Source organism: Schistocerca nitens, chromosome 6, assembly GCF_023898315.1.
Source record: "Schistocerca nitens isolate TAMUIC-IGC-003100 chromosome 6, iqSchNite1.1, whole genome shotgun sequence".
Classification (NCBI taxonomy): Eukaryota; Metazoa; Arthropoda; class Insecta; order Orthoptera; family Acrididae; genus Schistocerca; species Schistocerca nitens.
The window spans coordinates 454,272,678-454,290,478 of NC_064619.1; the positions used below are offsets into that span (position 1 = coordinate 454,272,678).

The 17,801-nt window shown below is 39.8% G+C and overlaps 1 protein-coding gene across 3 annotated transcripts in view; it reads right to left on the reverse strand.

Moving 5' to 3' along the window:
* The window catches only part of LOC126262522 (GATOR complex protein WDR59), a 299,723-nt gene that overhangs the window by 155,441 nt on the left and 126,481 nt on the right, over nucleotides 1-17,801 (reverse strand). For all 3 annotated transcript variants that reach the window (XM_049959194.1, XM_049959192.1, XM_049959195.1), the window contains exons 14-15: nucleotides 11,550-11,776; nucleotides 8,869-9,026 (exon numbers count right to left, since the gene is read on the reverse strand). In XM_049959194.1, the coding sequence (XP_049815151.1) occupies nucleotides 8,869-9,026; nucleotides 11,550-11,776 (385 nt within the window). The remainder of the gene's footprint in view (nucleotides 1-8,868; nucleotides 9,027-11,549; nucleotides 11,777-17,801) is intronic.

Below are 17,801 nucleotides of genomic sequence, written 5' to 3' on the forward strand. Positions count from 1 at the left end.
AACAACATTCACTGAATGGTGACTGAGGAGACACTGTTGGTAGTCCCTTGGTTCATGGGTGGTCAGTTGCTCAACAGTTGCACGTTTATTTGCTCATACATATCTCCACAGCCATTATTCATCCCTGTCATCCATAGTCCATGGCCCACCATAGTTGCCAGTTTTGTATAGCATCATATTGCCATGCACTGTCTACTTTAACCATGCCAGCACAGGAACAACATCCAAACTTGGCCATTTCAGAAATGCTTCCACCCTTGTCCCAAAAGCTAATGTTCATGCCCTTTTGTAAGTCAGATAAATTGTTCCGTTTCTGCATTACGATAATGACTGCACTGTTTTCAGCACTGACATTGAACATACGCAGTGGTCACATTAATGTGACTGGAAAACGTGGTTCATAAATTATTCCATGTAATTTAAAAACCAAGGTGTATCATCAGAGTAGTCTTGTGATTAATTCTCTTGTTTCAATCATGTTCTTTCTGTTCCCTGAATCTTGCCTTATGCCATTAAGTGATAAATAACATATATATATGTCTGAATTGTGAATTTATAATGCATGTTCTGGTTTTACCATTGTTCTTATCTTATGTACCTCTGCTATAAATAATGCATACATGTGTGTAAAATGATGAATACATCCAAAGAAATTTGTCTATAGATGACTGAATGAGGTATCGTGTGTTATGCTGCATGGATTTCTGCAATAATGAGCCTGACTGGGAATTCAGTCAATAATACCAAGTGAGATGTTGATTACTGTCACAAAAGAAGTGGGTGAAGATGAAGTAGGCCCTACTAAAATACGCCCTGCTGTCCCCATAGAGATGACTGGGGCTACCTATGGACACATCTTGTGGAGTAATCTGCATGGAACTTCACTCATGAAAGCTCATTTCAAGAAGACTCCACATAACTTAGTTCAAGTCAATATTAAAATGACACTGCAAAACCTACAGAGGAATACAAACAACGTAACTGTTTAATTGAAGCATTAAGAGGAAGAGAGGTGCATATACATGCCTGAATTTGTTGGACTTTCAGAGAGTATCCTTATTCTGAGTTAATATGAAACACATGTATGCACTCATATACCTTAAGTTAAATTGCCCTGGCTGGCAATACTGACTTAGAAGGGCCACCAAACTCAACCCTCACCTCAATCAGGAACAATGAAGTTGTCCACGATGATGTCACCCAGCCCCCTCCCCCACTCCTCCCCACTCTCTCTCTCTCTCTCTCTCTCTCTCTCTCTCTCTCTCTCTGTGTGTGTGTGTGTGTGTGTGTGTGTGTGTGTGTGTGTGTGTGTGTGTGTGTGTGTTTTTCTTGTTAACTCTGAAGACGGATGCTACCTTCACTTCCTCCATTATTGGCCCATCTCAATAAATCTGACAGTAGGGATACAAAGCACTGACTGAATAGAGGTGATAATAGCAGTTCTGGAGACAATGTTAAGTAAACAGCACTAAGTAGCAGTAAATGTGTTAATCATGTTAGTACTGCCTTAACAGTAATATTTGTTTTGTTGTTTTTGTTATGATGTTAAAATAATTGGGACACAGAGGTAGAGATAACACAAATTTGAGGTTCATAGAGCCTGACAGATTTTGGAATGATAATTATACACTATAACATAAAATAAATACTCTTTTACAGTGGCTGCTTGTAGTTTCAAGGTGGATATTTCTTTGTATAATTTATACAATGAACCTGATATAGTAGCAGAAGCTACAAATGATAGTGATGGATATGGCAACTCATTACAGCACTGTAACATGGCAGAGTGCAAGAACATTTACTGATTTGTCCGAATTCATATCAATTTGAATATATGATACTTCAGTAGCATATTCTGTTCACACACTATGTGCACTGATTAAATTATGTATTTATTTGTGTACCATTGCATGAACTTTAGTTCAATTTATACATGATATTTATGTAACTCTCAATGGAAAATGCAGGATTGAATGAAACAATATTAAGAAAAGGAAAGTTCCTCCTCACCATATAGCAGTGTGGCTTCAGCTGCCAGAGACTGCAGTCTGTGTGTGTGAGTGTGTGTGTTTGTCTATCTGTCTGTCTATTTTTGACAAAGGCCTTGTTGGGTGAAAGCTTATTTTGTGACAGTCTTTTTGTTGTGCCTATCAGTGACTCAGCATCTCCACTATAAGGTGAGTAGCAACTTTCCTTTTCGTAATATTGTTATGTGACTCTCAATCACCTATACAATATTAGTATATGTACTGGAGAATTTTATAAACTTTTTGCATTACCATCAGGACAACAGTAATTGCATCAAGTCTTAAAATCTTTATACACTAAAAGCTATAAGTTGGTTGAATACAATTTACACATAGACACCGAAATTATGTAAGCATTAAACTGCACATCGTAATTTGGAAGTAAACTCAATATTAGTGAAAACATTGTTACAAAAAGAAGTATAACTTGAAACAAAGCTACTAAGGATTTGTAAAATATTTCTTTAACAAATGCATCCTTATAATATGAAGTGATTTATGATGTACATAACTTTTTCCAAGGTTATATTTTTAACTGTAAACCAATTAATAAGTATCTTCGATAATGCTTTAAAATCTAAACCATTACTAGAATGTTATTTAAGACGATGTGGCGGTTGTAATGGATCTGGGAGATGTGTTATTTTCTACCGGATTTGTCGATACCAAATTGTAAATGTTTTCTTATATTCTTGTCAGAATTTTTTTATTGTAATTTGCCTTATTTTATGTTAATTTACTAATATTTTTGAGAGTGACAGCATATTGATTACTATTAGTAAATGTGGCGAAGAATATCAAAGAGACTGATTACAAGTGGAAGCTTGTGTGTTGTGTATAATGTCTTTGACGCTGGAGTCGTCTTTGACTGTAGTCAGTCGGCAGTGAACTCTTGGTGTGTGTTGACGGTAGAACAATGTGCAGGTCGCCGTCATAAATAATTTGCTAGTGAACAGGAAAAAATGAATTATGTTACTATTTTTTTATATAAACTTTAAGAAGAAACCACATTCGAAGAAATGGTATTTGAAGCACCAAAAATGAGGCAAACGCATTGAACCAGGTCATTTATGCACCCGACGAAACTACATTGTGGAATCATACTTCCACTAGACAACTGAAGCCAAGACAAATATCGCCTTGTAAACATTTTACGGAAAAGGTACTGTCACGAAATACGCCAAATTTAAGTAAATACAAAATAGTGAACATATTTCACGGTAACCACGTGAGGCGGTCTTGCGTCAGTTTTTGACCAGTCTTTGTGAAGCACCAGACACCATAATTTCTGTAAAACTCATTGTAAATCTCTTGTTTTGTGAATATATAGAAAAAAATATAGTCAAAATTGTGTCACCCACATGGTCTGAAAATTAGAATGCTTCAACCTTCTTCCAATAAGTGGAAAAGAGTTCAGGCTACAAAAATTTTAATTGCATTAAAGCTGAGTTTTGACCAACCAACAAGAGATTTAAAATCAAAGTTAAGTCGTATAACTACAGGCTAGTCATAACATCAGCAAACAGGATCATCAACATGTAACTAACTCAAGAGAGTGACAGAAGAGCTTCTCACTGAAAGTTGACCCCCTCCACATAAAATCAGTTTCAGAATATTTAGAGAGCTTTGGAAAAATTAAAACAGATCACAGATAGGAAAACTATTTGTGAGGACTGAGTAAGGTAACTCAGTATTGTTCACTCTGCAGTGAAGGACCTCAACGGCTTGCAAAGCTTAAGCTATTGCGCACACAGATAACGAAGGCTGCACAACAATAGTCCTTAACATGTTTCAAGAGGGGTAATAATGTTTGACCTCATTTAAAAATCACTGTGATCATACTTAATATTTTAATACCACCAAGCAGTTCAGTTACAATAATGTTTTTAATCTATATGACCATCATCAGGCTAATGGCTCCAGATATGAAGAGCTGGATGGCTCCAGAAGACGTGAAGAATTGTAGCTGCTGTTTGGCATTACTGGTGCCTGTCACACACTATAGATCCTATCAGCAGCTCTGTGAAGCAGCTCCTCACTTCTTCTGGAGCCATTGGCCTGATGACAGTAATTGGTGTTAAAAATCAGTAACTTATTGCAATCTGTACAGATTTTTAATACTAAAAAAGTTTCTAGATAGGTAGAAACATGGCTTCTCTCCACAAGTTTGGATATTTTTCATTGTCCTGGTGACGATAAAAAAGACGATTTTTTGGCTGCTACCTATGAGTCACCATAACATGCTGTAATGGATCCTTTTGGGACCATCCATCTCAGCAGCAATTCTGTGGCTCTGAAAAGTTGGAACCTGACTGGCAGTGAGAGTTACTCTGGCAGGAATTATCACCATGAACTTCATTTACTCTCCTTTGTAATCCAGGCGCATTTGGCACCCACTACCTCACAAGACTGCACAGTTCTCTGCAGTTAGTTGGTCGATATTTAAACTTATGCAGTGCCACCTGCCTCTACCTGAAAGCAACGTTGGCATGAAGACTGTGTAATGGATGCTTCAGTGGCACTGTGACCTTTTTTGTGATACAATTCACCTGTTCTCGGATGCTCAAATGGTATGCAGATACAGCAAGTCGGCTCTAAAGTGTCCAGCTCACCTTTACTAAGCACTCGTCACAGAGTTTATTTTTTACACACTGTTCTGTTACCATATAATACATATTTGCCATACCTATTTTAAAATCACTTGCACAAATTAGAAATGGCCTGGTTGTTTGTTGACTGTTGTTAATGAGTCAGTCACATGATAGGTGAGCAATGAAATGGAACACACATTATTTTGTATGAACGCATTAGGTATGCTTTCACACCATGAGGAGTTATCTACTGCCAGATGGTAAGTCATGTGTCATCAGCCTCCGTAGAGACAGAAAATGGTGCTTGCCTTAAAATTTCCTAATTCCTTCAATGTGGACTCACACACAATATGTCCACAGACAAATCTAGATCACATAAAGGCTCAATTAGACGAGAGCACACATATTCTGACTTCTTCCAATGCTCTGCAAGTATCACGGTTTAAAAATGTACGAGTTGTAATGTACACTGTCCTCAGGTCCCCTATGCACGGTAGGCAAATAAGTTCTGCATCACAAATTAACGCAGAATTTTTTAAAAAATGTCCTGCTCAGGCAAACCAAAAGCAGTATGTGAATGGTTAAGAAAGATCAATACTGATTTATTGGTGATGATTGAACAGAATGGTTATTCACAATGAAACAATCAAAAATACCGGATGGAATGGGACAATATTATGAAAAGGATAGTTGCTACTCACCATACAGAGGAGATACTGAGTCACAGATCTGCCTATCTGCGACTCAGCATATCCGCTATACAGTGAGTAGCAACTATTATTCATAATAACGTATTCAATCCACTCAAAATACACTTTCACTACTGAGGAAGAATTTGCAAAGTTTGCTGTTTCAGAAATGCCCCCTTATTCCAACACCAGGGTTGATGATAATCCCTTTTTACAACTTTGATAATTTTATACCTTTTCCCATGATGGCAGAGACTGAAAAACCATTTGGGTGACGTGCAACTCTTCTTCTAAGCCTATCAGAGATGAATCACAATCTCAGCCACATCTTTTTCAAAGGAATCATTATGATACTCAAGTAATTTAGGTAAAGAACAGAAAATCTAAATCTGGATGGCTGGACAAGGAACTGAATCCTGATTCTTCTGAATGTGAGTCCAGTGCCTTAACCACTGTGCCACCTTGCTCACTTTCATCTCGCATGAGCTAATACACACTATACATATGTCAACTATGTTGTGGTCACAGTAATATGTCAGTCAGAAGTGCCTATTATCTTGTTGTGGTATTAGTCTAATACGAAAATTCTAACAACAATAGAAACAATAATCAGCTATCAGCTGCATTTACCACACCAACATGTGGAAGAGCAATGGCCACAGGTACAATGATACTCGTGGAGTTCCGCAGTCCCAGACTTATAGGAATGCAAACAACCAGAAAGTGCATGGCACCGGAACAAAGTTTTCTGATACTTAATACCAGTAGATAATCAACTTCTTCTCAAGTATTGAATAACAGCTTGCTAAATTGTATATGCTACTGCCTATTCTTGTTCCAAATAATGGCTCATAAATTACAGTGTCTCATCTATCCGTATTATGAAAAGGATAGTTGCTACTCACCATATAGTGGGCACGCTGAGTTGCAGATAGGCACAAAAAAAAAGACTGTCACAAAATGAGCTTTCGGCCAATAATAATGTTGGCAAAGGCTCCATCACTGTTGTTTTGACCACAAGGATTACCTGACAAAAGGACTCTGTCAGCTGTCAGATTCATTCATCTACAAATCCTGCCACAGTGACCCCATTCCAGAAATCCAGCAGAATCTCCAGTCTCTCCTCAGATCCTTAGGCCCATCCCAGAATCTTTCCCTGGAGTCCATCTCTCTCCTACCCCCTAAGCACCTCCAACACTCCTACCTTCTACATGCTTTCTAAAGACCATAAACATAACCACCCAGGATGCCCCATTGCGGCCGATTACTGTGCCTCCACTGAGAGAATTTCTGCTCTCATAGACCAACACCTTCAGCCTATTACCCACAACCTACCACAAAAGGTACCAACCATTTCCTCCACCAACTCTCCACAATTCCCATTGCTTTACCACATGGTGCCCTGCTTGTCACTACTGATGTCACCCCTTTTTACACTAAGATCCCTAATACCGATGGCCTTACCGCTATTGAACACTACCTTTCTCTATGACCAGCGGATTCTAAACCAACAACCTCCTTCCTAGTCACTATGACCAACTATCTCCTCACCCACAATTACTTCTCCTTTGAAGGCATTACTTACAAACAAATCTGGTATGGCTATCAGTGCCTGCGTGGCACCACCCTGTGTCAACCTATTCGTGGGCCATCAAGAAGAATCCTTCCTAAACACCCAGAATCCCAAACCCCTAACCTCGTTCAGATTCAGTGATGAGACCTTCATGATTTGGATCGAGGGTGAGGACACACTGTCCACATTCCTCCAGAAACTCAACACCTTCTCCCCCATTCAGTTCATGTACTCCTACTCAACTCAACAAACCATTTTCCTTGATGTTGACCTCCACCTCAAAGATGGCTACATCGACACCTCTGTCCATATCAAAACTGTCAACCACCAGCAATACCACCACTTTGACAGCTGCCATCCATTCCATACCAAGAACTCCCTTTCAAACAGCCTAGCCACCAATGGCCGTTACATCGGCAGTGACGAGCTGTCCGTCTCTAAACATACCGACGGCCTCACTAAGGCCTTTACAGACCGTAACTACCCTCCCAATCTTGTACAAAAACAGATCACCCATGCCTTATCTTTCCAGTCATCCACCACCTCCCCAAAGTCCTATTGTCTGGCCACATAGGAGCATTCCCCACGGGACTCAGTACCATCAAGGACTGTAAAATTAGAATTACATTCTCTGCAGGGTTTCGACTACCTCTCATCATGTCCTGATATGAGAAATGACCTACCCACTATCCTTCCCACCCCTCCCACAGTGGTACTCCGCCACCCACCAAACCTAAACAATATCGTCGTCCATCTCTACACAACACCTGCTCCCAACCCCTTGCCTTGTGGCTCATATTCCTGTAATAGACCTAGATGCAAGACCTGTTACATACATCCTTCCAGCACCAACTACTCCAGTCTGATCACAAACACCACCTATCCCATCAAAGGCAGGGCAACCTACGAAACTAGTCATGTGCTCTGGAAGCTAAGCTGCAACCACTGTGCTGCATTCAACATGGGCACAACAACCAACAAGCTGTCTGTCCGCATGAATGACCACCAACAAACTGTGGCCAAGAAACATCTAGACCACCCTGTTGCTGAGCACACCGTCCAACATGACTTTCTTCATTTCAATGACTGCTTGACAGACTGTGCCACCTGGACCCTTCCCACAAACAACTTTTCTAAACTGTGCAGCTGGGAAATCTCCCTGCAAAATATCCTCTTCTGCCTCAACCTTCATTAGTCATTGTCCTTACACATCTACCCCTTCCCTGTTCCCATTCCAGTACTACACAGCCTTCTTTCCACCAATGCACCTAGTCTTTTTACTTCTCTCCTTTTCCACTACCCCCCCCCCCCTCTCCCCTGTGCTCCGTCTAACCTCCTGACTGCTTGTAGCTGCCCTACCCTATTTCCTCCTCATCCCTGCACGCTCCCACTAGCAGCACTTTACTGTCCCCCACCCCTACCCTGCTACCTCTTGCCCTCCCCACCCCAGTCTCCTTTTTAACCCCACCTGCTTGCCTCTCCCATCATACACTGCTGCCCAGAGTCTGGCTTCAGCTGCCACAGCCTGTGGTCGTGTGTGTGTGTGTGTGTGTGTGTGTGTGTGTGTGTGTGTGTTTTTGACAAAGGCTTCGTTGGCCGAAAGCTCATTTTGTGACAATCTTTTTGTTGTGCCTATCTGTGACTCATCATTTCTTCTACATGGTAATAACAACTATCCTTTTCATAATATTGTTACATTCCATCCTGGATTTTCAGGTGTTTCATCTATGATTGACACTGTAAGACAACCAATAATTCTTCATTCATAACTTTTTATTTACTAGCTGCACACTACATTCCTGAATAGTTTACTAGGAAGACATAGTAGGAACTGTTTATGGTTTCTTTATAAACACTGGGATAGAAGCTATTGAAGTTTAACAGAAGCATTCAGGGGTACATGGTTCCATGCACGAAACAGCTTTTCTGTAAGAATTTAAAAATTTAAGTTAGTGCAATCAAAAGCAGAACTTTACAGAAATACTTACATATATTTTTCACCAAGTTCCCTATGGACAAAAAACAGGGCTGATGCATCATAAACTGTAATAACAGCTCTGGTTGACTTTTTGCTGCCTCTTGATGAGCTACTAAAGCCTCTAGTTCCACCATGCACATTTCTACTTCTTACTCTTGTCTGTTTTGTCTGTGAAATGATGAAATAAAGTGAATTTTTTTTGTCACTTACTGTAATAAAATATATGAAATAAGTGACTTTACAATTTATTCCCAAACCAGCCACTGGTTCAATGAAAGATTAGTGATTTGTGTACTACCTCCTCCAATAGGAATCAAACTATTACTAGTTACAGATCAATAGACAGCACATAAGATTTTCTAATGTAATATTTAGAAGTGTTCTGGTCTTATTGAAATAAGTGCAAAACAAACTGATGAACTAACAGAAACAATCATTATATGACATTTTACATCAATGTTAACGAATGGAAGTGAGAAAATCAGCTGTTCTTGAACAAATCACTCCTATTGTTAAAATGTCGATTTGGTTGTACAAATTTAGGATAACACTGTCATCTGTTTCAAGACACCAAAGCAACTTGCAATGAAGGCTAGAGTGAAGAAATCTGTTTCTGTGCACTCAAAAATTAATTTTAATGCATTACATATGGGCCTAATTTGGTGTCGCTGTCTCCTACAATCAGAAATGCTAAATATAATCCCGAGTGTCAACCACGTACTCTGGATTTTGGAGTTTGGATAAACAGAGTGCTTTACAGTGATTCACAATTACTTTGTCTAGAAATACAATAATTGTTGTAGATAAATTATCCCACAGCCCTTTAAGAGTGCTGAGAGGAGAAATTTCTAGATTATCTGTCCTAACCATAAGCTATATCATCCTGCAGATTATAAATGACACCTATGGGTACATGAAAACTGTATTATGTGGTAAGTGCTTCAACACAGAGGAGCTGCTGTGGTCCCCATACTGTACACAGTCCCACAACACTCTAACAGTGAAGCACATGTAACTACCTGACTTGTTCAGACTAAAGTGATACTGATTTGATGGTTCCAAATGTAACAAAGGTATTACTCTTCCTATCCTCTTTCAAGGCTCACTGATAAGAGAATCATCATTCTGTTGTGGGAACAAGAAATTATATACAAAGCTTATTCAAAAAGTAAAGTACATTCTAGCTTCCTACGTATCTACTTCACTTTTCCATGCAATTGCCATTCACTTTCAGATACTTTTTGAAACTTTGCACCAGATCCTTTAAACTCTCTGCACAGATCTCCACCTGGGTATTGAACCAGCTGATGATGGCACTCTTCAGTTCCTCATTATCTTCAAACCGTTGTCCACCTATCCATTGTTCAAAGTCTAAGAAGAGAGAATTGTCACTGGGTGCCAGGTGAGAACTGTGAAATGGTTGGTCAAAGATTTCGAACAGAAATGCGTAAATTTGCTGCTGGTACAGGCAGTGGTGCATGTGCACATGTTGCCATTGGGGAGAGTGACCTTGGATGACAGTTTTCCAGTGCCATCAATTTTGGGTGGCACATCATAATTACAGCATCAGAAAATTCATCAGCCAGCGCACCAATCATCAATCAGACAGCAAGTTTTGATCTACTTGTTTCACAATTTTATCATTTTGGATATTGGATCTGACAGTCCACTCTTTACAAGTCTAGCCTCTACTGTCTAACCTTTCCTTGGCTCGCTACTGTAGGCTCATATACCAGGAGACACATCTGATGAATCTGACTAGCTGCAGATCCACTTGCACAAAAAAACAAACAGTACACACTTTTCAACTGGAGGAAGGAACGGTGTTTGAAGAGGTTGTAGTTCACTTTCACCAATAGTCAAACAACTACAGAAACAAAGGATGACTTCTGTGTATTCATGTACAATTGACAGATGGTGCTGCACTCACACAACATTGTTTTAACCTGCCAACATTTAAGTACAAGAAAATGCCTCATATTATTTGCAATAAGCACTGCTCTGCAGTCAATCACAATTTACCACTACATATCTCATTTAGTTGACGATCTTGTATCTTAAGACATGATAATATTAAGAGCTATATGTAATGAAACACCTCTAAACAAAATGATTATCACCAATTTGCAAGAACCCTGATACCCCTAGTCTGAAAATGGGATTATTGTAGATTCAGTGAATGACAACCGATAAAATTAAAATGTTGTAACTCTGTGCTGAATGTGCAAGGCAGATAATGTAAGTTATTTTCATCTATATTACTTTAAAATTCACATATTATAACCAAAAATGTTGCCCTGTTTGCATTTTTTTGAGAAAACATCATTCTATAAATGTACTTAAAAAAATATAAATATAATAGAGGGAAACATTCCACGCAGGAAAAATATATCTAAAAACAAAGATGATGTGACTTACCATACGAAAGTGCTGGCAGGTCGATAGACACACAAACAAACACAATCATACTCACAAAATTTCTAGCTTTCGCAACCAACGGTTGCTTCGTCAGGAAAGAGGGAAGGAGAGGGAAAGACGAAAGGATGTGGGTTTTAAGGGAGAGGGTAAGGAGTCATTCCAATCCCGGGAGCGGAAAGAAATAAAAAGAAAAAAAAAAAAAAGAAATAGAAAAACAAAGAAAAAAGAAAAAAAGAAAAAAAATTTCTACGTAAGGCAGAACAGAACACTTACTCTTTCTGGGAAATAATATGATGACACTGGAAGAGGAGTATCCACAGAGTTTCCCTGGTTTACAGATGGGTAAATTCTCGAATACTGTGATGTGGTACCAGGTGAGGCACCGAGATTAAAACTGGTAAGGCTTCCACCAAGAGCTGACAAAGATCTAGGAGTAAAGCTTTCTGAACGTGTCGATAATCTTCGAGAAGAAGGAGCACGACCAAAACACACCAACATATCTGTAAAAATTAACAGCTATTAAAAACTCAGGAAAATTGTAGATGTTCAAGCACTTTTGTACAATAAGGAAAAACAACAGACAACACTATGGTAATGCAGGTAGAATCTAGGATGATACATTAAACACTTAAACACTTCCAGGTCTAATCAAGGAGCAGAAGAGGAAAGGAACATGTTGGTCCCTGTAAATTCACCTGACTCTACCACTTTCCAGCTACGCACATGCCTTCAATCCCCCCCCCCCCCCCCCCCGGCCCCCAGCTCTCAATCAGGATGAATGGCCACTGCCAAACTGTGGCCAAGAGCAAACTGGACTACCCTGTGTCACAACATGCAGCTGTTCATAACATACTTGATTTCAATGGCTGCTTCACAACCCAGACCATCTGGATCTTTCTCTCCACCAGCAGTTTTCTGAATTGTGGAGATTGAGAGTTGTCCTTATAATACATTCTCTGTTCCCAAAATCATCCCAGCCTTAATCTACAGTAACTTACTGTCTTCACACCCTCCACCCAAATGTTCCCACTCCTTCTGTCCCATCACATCCTCACAATTCACCAAGCCTCACCCTCATTGTGTACTGCTCTCTGCTGGCACACCCATTGGTTTTTTTCCCCTTTTCTGCCGCTCTCTTTTATGCTCCCTGTTTTTTAAAAAAAAAGGCTCTGAGCACTATGGGACTTAACATCTGTGGTCATCAGTCCCCTAGAACTTAGAACTACTTAAACCTAACTAACCTAAGGACATCACACACATCCATGCCCGAGGCAGGATTTGAACCTGCGACTGTAGCGGTCACGTGGTTTCAGACTGAAGCGCCTTTAACCGCACGGCCACACCGGCCGGCTCCCTGTTTTCCCCTCATCTCCCTCCCCCACAGCCTCTGACACTGTGCCTGGCAGCCCTGTCCTTCCACTTGCAGTACCTACACGCTCTGCCAAGTAGCGTCAATTCCTCTTCTCCCACCCATACCTTGCTATCCCTCCCCCTTCCCCACCTCACTCCAGACTGTTGCTCCCGTCCAATGCATTTCTGTTGGAGTTGGCCGGAACAACTGGAGACAGCAGTCGTGTGTGCAAGGCTTGCTTGCTTGTGTAAATGTGTCTATGTTTTTGTTTTCTGAGGAAGACATAGGCCATAAGCTTTTCCATAGGTTGGAACATAAATATTGGCAACACTGCTGTGGGGACACTATGCAATGGAATCTACTATTCTCACTGATAGCACACAGTGTTGACATACTAACTTACCTCTGAACAAATGGACTCGCCCGTCCCACGTCACCGGCATGCGTACACAGTCACTTGTGAGTGAGCGGTCTAATGTAATGCATGTTTTCAAAACAGGAACAATGGAGTTAGATCAAGACTGAATGTGCAGAGGTCATACAGCATGACAGTGTCATCACGGTCTTCAAGAGGCGTGCGGGGAATCGGCATTGCTGAACAGAACAGTGGCATGTTGGATAAAAGCCTTCAACGAAGGTCGGCAAACTGTGGCAGACATGCATCGGGCAGGTTGTCCTAGCGTCACTGAAGAAAAAGTTCATGCTGTTACCGTGTTAGTGGAAAGTGATTGACACCATACGATTCGTGAGCTCACCCACGAAACCGGATTAGTGCATACAATCGTGTCCTGAAGGAATGCCTGGGCATGCGAAAAATTGCATCACAATGGGTTCCGCATGACTTGAGGAAATGCACAAAAGGATGCGTTACAATGTTGCTCAGACACACTTGAAATGCTATGAGCACGAAGGAGAGGTTTTCTTACGCCGTATCATAACACTGGATGACACATGGGCCACATCATATGAGACAAAACTGAAACGCCAATCCAAACAAATGGCGTCATTACCGTTGGTTGCTTTGTGGGGGTTGGAGGGACTAGACTACAAAGGCCATCGGTCCCTTGTTCCATGACCATAAAAACCTATAAGGAGTAAAACCAAGTAAAAGAGGTAACAAGGGACGACATGGAACAAGAAAGACACAGATAAAGACCAGAAAACAAGGAAATAAAAGCACACAGAGTAGTACAGTGGTTGGCCGACCATGGTGTCATTAGGGGTTGCCGAAGTTGAAAGTGCGTCAGAGCCCGAGTATGGTGAAAGTTATGGTGATTCTCTTGTACGACCATGATGGTGTAATCCTAAGCATTACATTCCTCCACGGCAGACCGTCAATGCACAGTATTTCTGTTCACTTTTGTAGCATCACCTGCAACCAGCTTTGCGAAAGAAGCAGCGAAAGAAGCAACACTCCCATCATTTTGCACGACAATGCACAGGTGCATACAGCGTAAGCTGTGGCTGCTCTGTTTGGTCGATGGGGCTGGGAAATACTGTACCACCCACCATACTCCCTGGACTTAAGTCCTTGTGACTTTGATTTGATTCTGAAGATGAAGGAACCACTTTGTGGCATTCGCTTCAGAACTGTTCTAGAACTGCTCTATTCGCACCATCAACAGAACAGGCTCTGCTAACGGTATACTACACCTTCCACGTCGCTGGCAACCGGTTCTACACAACACTGGCGATTACTTTGAAAGACAGTAACAAGTGCAAACATATAACTCTTCTGTATCTGTTGTGAATAAATAGTTGCCACTATTTAAGTTTCAATCCTTGTATATACCAGTATTTTCATTGTGCCTGTCTGCAACTCTGAGTAGTAACGATCCATTTCATAATACTGTTGACGTTTTAACCTGGACTTTCCATTTTTTTGTTTTCCTTTTGTGGACAGCAAGACCAATAAAAAATAATGTAAAAATAATCAGATGTATATAAGATCCATGTGTGTTTTCATGGTGTAACAAATTTTCAGGGATGATGGAAGAGAATAACTTTATCAAACTGGAACAGAGGGCCCTAGTCCAGAGATGAGTGAGTTAAAGGTATAAGCAAAACTAATTCAGTGTTGCATCTGTTGACAGTAATGATTAGCACACACATTTTTGCAATAAAACAAATCATGTGTTTTTTAAAGAACATCACAGGAAGGTAGATTTCTTCCTCATGAACACCTGCATCGGATGTCCACCAAATATGATTCCACTTGATTTCTTCTTGGGAGGTAAAGTCAAAAGTCTCATAGAAGAGATACCTGTTAAGAGTGAAGAGGATCTCCTGTTAAGAATGACAATGTTCAAACAATGCCAGTGTTGTTTAAATGGGAATGAAATAAATTTGTGCAATGATGTCAAATTTCTAGAGATGTGTGGAGACATCACTTTGAATACCTATGTGAGGTAGGCACCTAGGGCAAGCTGTTCTGATAAATTACTGCAAAAACAATTTGCACTTTTTACCACTATCAGTGGAACAACAGTAGATCTAAAATATTCTCATTTTCACTTACAACTCATGAGGGTACAAAATTTTTCATGGTTTTACCAGTAATGATTCTCTTTAAAGTTAGTGGATGGATCGGAAACTCCCATAGCATAGTAGAATGTAAATGAACAAGTGTGATGAAGTTTGTGTTAGTGGGAAGAGGGATAATACAATCTTCTCAAGGATTAAAGTTCTCTCTATTTGGAATCACTATTTCTTTAGACTATGTTCTGTTGTTTTTCTATTTGCCTGTCTGGGGTATTACTTTTGGGCTTCGTGCAGAGCCAAGTGTAGTCAATCAGAGCAGCCATAAGTGCAGCAAAGAGACCTCTGCATCGTATGCTACTCTAAGGAATATCGACAACCTGAACATCCGATGACAATAATGTCAACTAAACTGATGTTTTTGTAATGATGTTCATTTGATCACTTAAATGCTAGACCCAGTACAAGTCAAAAGAAGATTAAATCATGCATTTATCTTAAAGCTGTTGGGCTACTCCTTTATTACTGTTGCTGACTTATGAAGAATTAAAGAGGTACCTGTTGAGAAGCCGACGCAGAAGTGTTTGACAGTCACGGGCTCTCGCAGACTTTGGACTAAGTCATTCTCACTGCTGTGCAGAGTAAGTGTTATAACGCGAGAATACATGAATGGTAAATTCCTTGAAGAGTCATTATCATCATGTTGAGTTATTAATTTTGCACAGTATTCTCTGTGTTTGTTTTCTTTTTAAGAATAAACACATTATTTGCTTTGTCTAACATAATTATCCTAAGAGGAGCAAATTATTCCATCAACAGCAACCATACGTTGGTTAATATACTACTCCAGACACTATACTTCTTCACGTATGGTAACAATCCTAATGCCAATTTTAACCTCTTAAGCCCGGAAGCCAAGAATGTACTCACCAGCTGCAGAATCACAGGAAAAACTGCATCACTCTGCCATCTGTTGATGATGGGCAAGACTACTTCATCAGCAAAGAGTCGAGATGTCTGTGCTTACACACTGTTAAGATCTTTTTGGCAAGTGAGCAAGTTGGATGAAATCAGTAACTGAAGACTGTCGTTTTGGGAAAAAATACATTTGTATAGTGATAAGTGAAAATATTTAGAGGGCAACTAGATATTTCACTGCACATTGCATTTAGAATTTATCAAGCCACATAAAATGGAGAGGAAGATACACCTATAAATTTTATGCTGTGTCTCACAATGGAACTGCTGAAACTCACAAAAAGAGACTCCAGTATAAGACTTTGTTTTGAATATTGCTTCAAAGTATACTACACTGGAAGTGTATTTTAAGTAATCATGAATGTTTTAAATGTAATAAAATTCTTTAGTTGACAATTCCTGACAATTCCATTAATTTTTGTCTAATAATTCCTACACTAGAAAAATTTGAATACAACGATGCATTGCTGTATCAGCTGGCCATGTAAACTACTGTCTGTGGGCTAGGCGTGGCACTGAAGCTTTCGACTTGGAGGGTTAACTTAGTGAAATTGTAGAACCTATTCTGGAAGGAAATCAGTTTAGATTAGAAAAACATGAATGTACACATGGGGCAATATTGACCATCTGACATGCAAGAAGACGCGTTGAAGAAAGACAAACCTAATATAGCATTAGCAGATTTAGAAAATGCTATTTAAAATGTTGACTGGGACACATTCTTTAAAATTATGTCAGGAATTAAATACAGGGAGCAAAATGTTATCTATAATTTGTACAAGAATCACACTATAGTCATGTGAGTCAAAAAGGAAAAGGAGGTGGTGATCATTAAAAAGGGAGGAAACAATTGTAACTACAGCCAGTTGGAAACATTTTTCCACATAAATGACACATGATTTGCCAATCCCACTCCCCTCAGACAGTGGAACATAAATACAAAACAAGTCATCTAATTTTATACTAACATATTAATCATAATACACTGAGTAGTTGCGTTAGTTGTATGTAAGAGAATTCACCAGTAAGTAATCAAAAATTTTTATGTATGCTACTGAAAAGCAGAAAACAAATTTGTATGTGATATGAAAGAGAAATAGTCTATTAATAAATTAATATGAGAATGATGCCTGGAAACAAATGGTACCATAATGTGCGTTGTTTCCGGAAGTCTTGAGTGAAATTTGAGCACAATTAGCCAGGGACTTAAGTGAAAAGATTACAATTCAAACAATGGGAAGTCCATGATGGAATAACAACAATATTGAGATGATAGATTGCTACTTACTATACAGAATGTGTTAAGTCGCAGATAGGTACAACGAAAACAACACTAGAAATATATAAGGTTCAGGATGAAGTTCTTCCTTAGAAGTAGACATTTCACATAACAACGAACATATACATACATGAAAACAGTAACCATGATTGTGCATGTGCTGGTGTGTGTGTGTGTGTGTGTGTGTGTGTGTGTGTGTGTGTGTGTGTGTGGGCATGCGCGCGTGTGCGTTCCCCCCCCCCCCCCCCCCCACTTCTCAGGAAGGACAAAAAAAAAAAGCTTATATATTTCTAGTATTCTTTTCACTGTGCCTCTCTGTGACTTTGGACCTCCTCTATGTGATAAGTTCACATTTCAAATACACCTATACTAACTAGAGCAACATTTTCTACTCAAGCCAGTGGCAGCTTATAGGCACACATTCACATGGTTTGGTGGC